Consider the following 7,156-nt stretch of genomic DNA (forward strand, 5'->3'; position numbering starts at 1 on the left):
GCTGGTGTGGGCTTGCTCATAGCTCCCCAGCTTAGCCGCCATGTGTTGGAGTTTACCCCAATGAACGAGAAGGTCGTTTCCCTGCACCTTCGGGCCAGGGATAGGTCTCTCACTGCCGTTTGTGCCTACAGGCCAAATGGCAGTGTAGAGTCCCCGGCCTTCTTGGAGTCCCTGGGAGGGGTGCTGGAAAAGGCCCCGACTGGGGACTCCGTTGTTCTACTGGAAAATAAACTACAGTGTGTGGGTTCACGGCAATAAAGGAACACGCCACCCAGTGCAACACTGTGGCTCGCTGATGCTGTATGTTTTTAATACCTTTTGTACAAAGTGGTTTTATGGCACAGCACAGATGAATAAAATATATAAGGCTACACACACACTACTGCCTAGTAGCATCAGTCCATTGTTGGTTTTGTTCTTTTTATGGCATGTAGACATCATACAGTCCATTGAATACAGAAGCCTGCAAACTTACATTGTCAATGTCGAAGCACAGGTGTTCGCTGAGCATGTCAAACTCCCCAGGAGTCATCGGGGGCTCAGGAGACTGGCAAGGAGGTGGTGTGGTGCTTGCATTAGAGCTGCGATAACAGGGAAAGGGAGACAGTAAAGGTGACCGACTGCTTTTCACCAGTGGAAATGCATTTACTAAATAATTTTCCATTTTCTCATAACATGCTGTGGGTTGCACTGACTGCAGAAGAAATGTGCCATTATCAATATTTATTCCCCAGCTTTGGTCCAATAACTAAATGCCAGGGTAAAATTATGATAAAGAATTTACAAAAAAGTTACTTTAATACAAAGTGAGTTGAGTGAGGGTCTCATTTAATCTGCAAATGAACTCACCGCATCTCCGAGATGGGGATCAGGGTAGATGGTATGTATGGGTAAACTGGAAATTTAACAAAGATGTGAGCGAAGTCAGTGCTGTAGCTTACAGTCGAGTCAGCCAACTAACATTCAAAACATGCACTGAAAAAACATGAACTCTAAATGACAGAATGGCATTGCGCTCTTGCCTTTGTTAGGCTGATTGTTGTAAAGCCGTCCAAAGGCCTCGTTTTTGGGGATGTCAGGGTAGAGGAACTTGAGCGGGTTCTCTGGGACCACTCCGTCTGAGATCACTTTGTAGTCTCGTATGATGTCAGCAAATGGGAGAGCACTAAGCCGGTTTTTAGTGTATGGCTCCACAGAGTTGAACTTCACATCTCCTGTCAAGTATAACATTAGGTCAAGTAAAGGTGACAGCCCACCTGGAATATTTAACTGGAACTGATCTTTGACAAAAAGTCTGTAAAAATACTTTGTAATGATCAGTGTCTACTTAGGATCCCAATGTATGGGGTTTTCAACCAAAATAATTATTGTACTAGCAAACAAAAAAGGTCTAGTTTATTTTAACGACAAGTGGTCCGATGGAAATATACCTGACAGAGACCTCACCATTCTCATTGTGGTCCACCCAGGTAAAGGTGATTCCTCCAAGGTGACTCTCGCTGAAGCGTAAGAGGAAGGTGCCTGGCTCTCTGTCCTTCAGCAGAGTGCGCTCCATCTCTTTACTCACAAAGCCCATGATGTAGCTACATGGATGTAAAAATATAAAAAAATAACTTTTATTCTTTGCCCTTAATGATTTGCCAGTATCACACTGTAACATTGTACTAACATTTTAACAAATCAGTCGTCTACATCAGTTGTTGTTGAGTGGCAGACAACCAAGCAATCTGGTAGACTTGGAACAAGTAGGTCATGAAGAATGACCTAAAATTACAAATGCTTTGACTCTTTTTGCCATTTCAGAGTAAGGGGATTGAAACTTTTACACTCAGCTCTATGTGCAGGAGCAGTCCTGTTATACAGCAGAGAAGGTGTGTGGCGGAAGAGAAAAGGTGAAAAGTGTAGTGAGCCAGTGACTTACTTCTCAGTCCAGACTGGCAGCAAGTGCTTCTTGATAAGCTCTAGGATGGAGTCCAACCACATCCAGAAACTGAAGGGCTTTCCTGGAATATTCTCCTTTAATACCATACAACACATGGAAAAGGTACTATGAGTGCTAATCTGACATTTAAACATCACATTATATATCTAATATAAATATGAAACGAAATAAAAAATACAGTATAGTCATGTACAGGATGGGACACAGAACATTTCTTCTCATTGACCACTAGATGGCACAACCATATTGGTGATGTGTTTATATCATTTAATTTAAAGGGATTTACTTACTTTACAGAACCTAGACCAGGACACTTGATAGTCACTACAGGAGGCGTGCTGACCTACAGAAACATACAATAAATAACAAATTTTAACATTTATTATACCACTGTTGCCTGAATTTGTTTCATTTTTTGTTTTATGCAGCCTTTTCTTCTTCTTCTTTTTTCAGCCATTCCAAAATCTGCAGCCACCATGTTGGAAAATTCAAGGCTCGTATACCAAGAAGCTTTTCTCCCAGCATGGTGAGCTGTTCCTTGTTGAGACCCCGACCAGCAAAAGTGGAGAACTGCCAGCTGAGGACTTCAGAGAGCTGGCTCCAGCTGGCCCGAGGTGGGTTTCCAAAGAATGCCAAGTTCTGTAAAGGGAGAGGAAAACAGCAGGAAAGGGGATAGAGGAGGACAGTGGTAATGTGAAATCTTTTTCAAGACATCTCTCAATATAATGCAATACCATTACAGTCTCAAAGGTTGAGTCAACACCTCTCTACAAACAGTCAAACCTTCATGATTTATCGGTGGAGTAGACTGCATTAGCTTTAGCTAGGCATACTAGAGCAGTAAACTGGCAACTTGCACTTTCCATTTTTTTGAAGACAGTTAAAACACTTTTTTGTCAAAATCTGTTTTCTCACCCTCGGCTCATCTGTCAGAAGGTTATACCACATGACAGAGGCCCAGGAAACTTTTACACTCAGCTCTATGTGCAGGAGCAGTCCTGTTATACAGCAGAGAAGGTGTGTGGCGGAAGAGAAAAGGTGAAAAGTGTAGTGAGCCAGTGACTTACTTCTCAGTCCAGACTGGCAGCAAGTGCTTCTTGATAAGCTCTAGGATGGAGTCCAACCACATCCAGAAACTGAAGGGCTTTCCTGGAATATTCTCCTTTAATACCATACAACACATGGAAAAGGTACTATGAGTGCTAATCTGACATTTAAACATCACATTATATATCTAATATAAATATGAAACGAAATAAAAAATACAGTATAGTCATGTACAGGATGGGACACAGAACATTTCTTCTCATTGACCACTAGATGGCACAACCATATTGGTGATGTGTTTATATCATTTAATTTAAAGGGATTTACTTACTTTACAGAACCTAGACCAGGACACTTGATAGTCACTACAGGAGGCGTGCTGACCTACAGAAACATACAATAAAAAACAAATTTTAACATTTATTATACCACTGTTGCCTGAATTTGTTTCATTTTTTGTTTTATGCAGCCTTTTCTTCTTCTTCTTTTTTCAGCCATTCCAAAATCTGCAGCCACCATGTTGGAAAATTCAAGGCTCGTATACCAAGAAGCTTTTCTCCCAGCATGGTGAGCTGTTCCTTGTTGAGACCCCGACCAGCAAAAGTGGAGAACTGCCAGCTGAGGACTTCAGAGAGCTGGCTCCAGCTGGCCCGAGGTGGGTTTCCAAAGAATGCCAAGTTCTGTAAAGGGAGAGGAAAACAGCAGGAAAGGGGATAGAGGAGGACAGTGGTGATGTGAAATCTTTTTCAAGACATCTCTCAATATAATGCAATACGATTACAATCTCAAAGGTTGAGTCAACACCTCTCTACAAACAGTCAAACCTTCATGATTTATCGGTGGAGTAGACTGCATTAGCTTTAGCTAGGCATACTAGAGCAGTAAACTGGCAACTTGCACTTTCCATTTTTTTGAAGACAGTTAAAACACTTTTTTGTCAAAATCTGTTTTCTCACCCTCGGCTCATCTGTCAGAAGGTTATACCACATGACAGAGGCCCAGCCTCCAGGCAGCTGGCTCACGTTGGAAATGACCACCAGTGGCAGAGAACACGTCTGAAAGGATTCACATGTACAATGAGCAAGACGTGTCAACAACAACAGCCAAACATCAAGACAAATAAATGCCTCTTCTGACCTCGAGATCAATGGTGAGGCCCTGCACTGTGAAGCAAGCCTCGAAACTGAGAGAGTGGAGTTCTTCTGTGACAGAGAGGAGACTCTGCAAAACACACAAACCACACATCCATTGCAGACAACACTCTCCTCTTCACTGCACTATGACATTTAAATGATGAAGCTCACTGTGCATGACAATTTAAAAATAATGAATCAGTCAGTAATAGCAAAGAACCTTATTTGAATAACAGTTTATTTTGCTTTTAATTTATTTTTATGAGAACATAACGCACAAACACATTAACGCTTTACAGTAACAGAGCACTTCTATTACATTAATGGTGACCTCATCTGCATTTCTTACCTCATTCCCCTTTGTGCCATTGATATATTTCTTCTCTTTCAGTTGCTATAACATACAAACACAGTGTCAGTTGGCTTAAAATAAACAAAACAAAATGATATTCAATAAATCACTGCTGACATATTGGCTAGTGGTTTATACGTGCATATGGCAACAATAAGCTAATTCAGTGGCTTTTCATAAAGTTATGGGAAAAACAGCTTTTCAAGCAAAGGAGGACTGGTTATCTGTTCTTCCTACATGTTGGTATTTTTCAGTAATAATTGACACATAAGTATTTAATCAGGCAGTGATGGGGTTGTCGTACCAGGTGTCTGAACTCCACTGAGAGGCAGCCATTGGAGTAGTCCTCAATGTCCATAACTTTAGTGTTGTTGGTCAGGATGAAAAACTGACGACTTCTGAGGGGAAAAAGAAAATTAAAAAAAAGGCTGGAGAAAGTTTTTAGATAATACAATTCAGACATAGCTGCTCAAATCAGAAAGGTGAAGTTCTGAATACTGCAACTTTAAACACTAGAGACTTATGAGTGCATTCTTAGGACTTTCTTTAAATAAACAGTAAAACAACTTGATTTCAGATTATTGTAACGGCTATCAAACCTGAGCTACAGGACTTAAACAAGTCATGGTCCTGGAGTGACATGAATGACCATGTAAATATTCAAATATAATAAAACACTTCTAGAAACCAACATGTAGAAGTTTTATGATAAAAAAAAATGCAGAAAATAGCTTTTCAGTTTTTAAATATTTTGTAGGAAATTAAAAGAAACATTTGTTGGAAAAAGAAGGTTTATTGTAATGTGTTAGGTAACAAAAGAAATATAAGCTACTGCCTCTATCTGTGCTAAAATTAAACCCCAGCTGCACATCCTGTTTCAACACTGTTTGTACTCACACTCTGCCAGGGGGGAGGTCCCTAAAAACACAAACACACACATATATAGATTAGTGCCCAGACAAGTTCATCTGTAGGAGGCAGGACTTTTAATGTAGAAAATGGGTAGAAAAACAGAATACTTTATAATAATGTACTCTTATAGGAAATGGTTGTTGTTGTTGTTGTTGTTTTGCCAAAAAAAGTAATTATAAAAATCTCACTTGTCAAATGTGGTTTTGACTTTCAGCTGATAATCCACCTCTGGAAGTTTAACCAGCAGTCTGGGAGAAATCAGGATGGAACAAATGTTCTCACCAAGATAAAAATGAAGACATGAAAAATGCAAGATATGATTTAAAGGCAGGTCACGTTCTATGTTGATAAAATTTTCTCCATACAGAGACTAAAACCGACAATGAGTTGCCTCTACTCACGGTTAATGTCCATCAGTCCTGGATTAGTTTTTTTGTCTGTGCCATAGCTCTCCATTGTTCAAAAACAACCAAAAACACATCAGTGAAACATGCCGCTGTACAGCGTGACACGTTTCTTCATTAGCAAAGCCAGACCTGAGTGTGAGGAGCTATCAGAATGTAAACAAAGCTGAGAGCTCACACAAGAGCTCATACACAGTTGACTCTGACTCAAGCTAACGTCAGGAAACTATGGCCACACGGAGACTTTGGGCCAACATAGTCGGGTCTGGTGTTTTGTTATTTAAAAAAAGAAAATGTGTCACCTACTGCAGCGGTGTAGTCCCCTGATGTGTTTTTGAACAACAGAGACCTATGCCACAGACAAACAAGCTGAACCAGGACTGACAGCTGAAGGTCATTAACCATGTGTGGAGGCGATTCATTGTCAGTTTTAGTCTCTGTATGGAGATGGCTGAATATACTATTAATATAGAAAATGACCAGCTTTATCCTTTGACTAAACACTGAGGTTTAAATAGGGAAAACAAATATAGCAGAAAAAAACCTGGCAGCATATCAGGTTATATAATGATACCTGACTTTGGTGGTGAACTGTACTCCAGTCTTGATAATGAGGGGTTTCTGTGGATGTGTGGGCATGCATGGTTGCTTCTCCACCACAAATGAGCTAGAAAACAAACCCACACCTCATTAGAGTTTTTATCATGTTCACCTCTCTCAACAGGCACCTTAGTGAGAGGTCACTGAAGGTTGTTTGTCCTTTATTTAGCACTTTTCTATGTTGGTTAATGTAGTGCACAAAGGAGGAAGTTTTGATTTGATTTGATTTGATTTGATTTGATTTGATTTGATTTGATTTATTCTTTCAAACATGTAACAACAGTCAATATGTCAACACACATAATTCCACACATATCCACAAATATATTTTCAATTTGCTTATACCTAGTACATGCTTGAACGGAGTAGGAAGACGTTAGACTTATCTAGTCCTACCCCATGACATCATCTTATCATCATTGGTTTGCAAGCAGTATTACTACATGGATAATTTTGTTCTACACCACGCTAGTGATATACTAAAAACACCACACTCCCAATGTTACACCTGATTAATCATTAAGCCTGTTCTTGCCCATATCTTGATTGACACATACCTTTATATTTGTGTTTAAACTCATCAATTTTCTTACTATTTTTTATGTCCACATTTAAATTATTCCATAGTTTTACCCCACTATGGAAATACAAAATCTTTTTTTGGTTGTTCGCATAACATGAATTTTATAATTTAACTGACCCCTTAAATTGTATCCCCCTTCCCTTTCATTAAATAGTTTTGAATTCCACCAGGTAATAAATTGTT

At 39.6% G+C, this 7,156-nt stretch overlaps 1 protein-coding gene across 1 annotated transcript in view; it reads right to left on the minus strand.

The window, feature by feature from the left end:
* Nucleotides 1–421: 421 nt before the first annotated feature.
* Nucleotides 422–7,156, minus strand: part of stat4 (signal transducer and activator of transcription 4) — a 19,213-nt gene continuing 12,478 nt past the window's right edge. Inside the window, exons 11-28 of the mRNA XM_020620171.1 lie at nucleotides 6,365–6,457; nucleotides 5,575–5,634; nucleotides 5,372–5,392; nucleotides 4,779–4,872; nucleotides 4,472–4,516; nucleotides 4,127–4,210; nucleotides 3,946–4,044; nucleotides 3,534–3,669; nucleotides 3,321–3,373; nucleotides 3,010–3,104; nucleotides 2,858–2,915; nucleotides 2,446–2,581; nucleotides 2,233–2,285; nucleotides 1,922–2,016; nucleotides 1,447–1,583; nucleotides 1,023–1,214; nucleotides 850–895; nucleotides 422–581 (exon numbers count right to left, since the gene is read on the minus strand). Of these exons, the coding sequence (XP_020475827.1) occupies nucleotides 422–581; nucleotides 850–895; nucleotides 1,023–1,214; nucleotides 1,447–1,583; nucleotides 1,922–2,016; nucleotides 2,233–2,285; nucleotides 2,446–2,581; nucleotides 2,858–2,915; nucleotides 3,010–3,104; nucleotides 3,321–3,373; nucleotides 3,534–3,669; nucleotides 3,946–4,044; nucleotides 4,127–4,210; nucleotides 4,472–4,516; nucleotides 4,779–4,872; nucleotides 5,372–5,392; nucleotides 5,575–5,634; nucleotides 6,365–6,457 (1,657 nt within the window). The remainder of the gene's footprint in view (nucleotides 582–849; nucleotides 896–1,022; nucleotides 1,215–1,446; nucleotides 1,584–1,921; nucleotides 2,017–2,232; nucleotides 2,286–2,445; nucleotides 2,582–2,857; nucleotides 2,916–3,009; nucleotides 3,105–3,320; nucleotides 3,374–3,533; nucleotides 3,670–3,945; nucleotides 4,045–4,126; nucleotides 4,211–4,471; nucleotides 4,517–4,778; nucleotides 4,873–5,371; nucleotides 5,393–5,574; nucleotides 5,635–6,364; nucleotides 6,458–7,156) is intronic.

The sequence above is a fragment of the Monopterus albus genome, unplaced genomic scaffold (genome assembly GCF_001952655.1).
Source record: "Monopterus albus unplaced genomic scaffold, M_albus_1.0 scaffold234.1, whole genome shotgun sequence".
NCBI classification, from domain to species: Eukaryota; Metazoa; Chordata; class Actinopteri; order Synbranchiformes; family Synbranchidae; genus Monopterus; species Monopterus albus.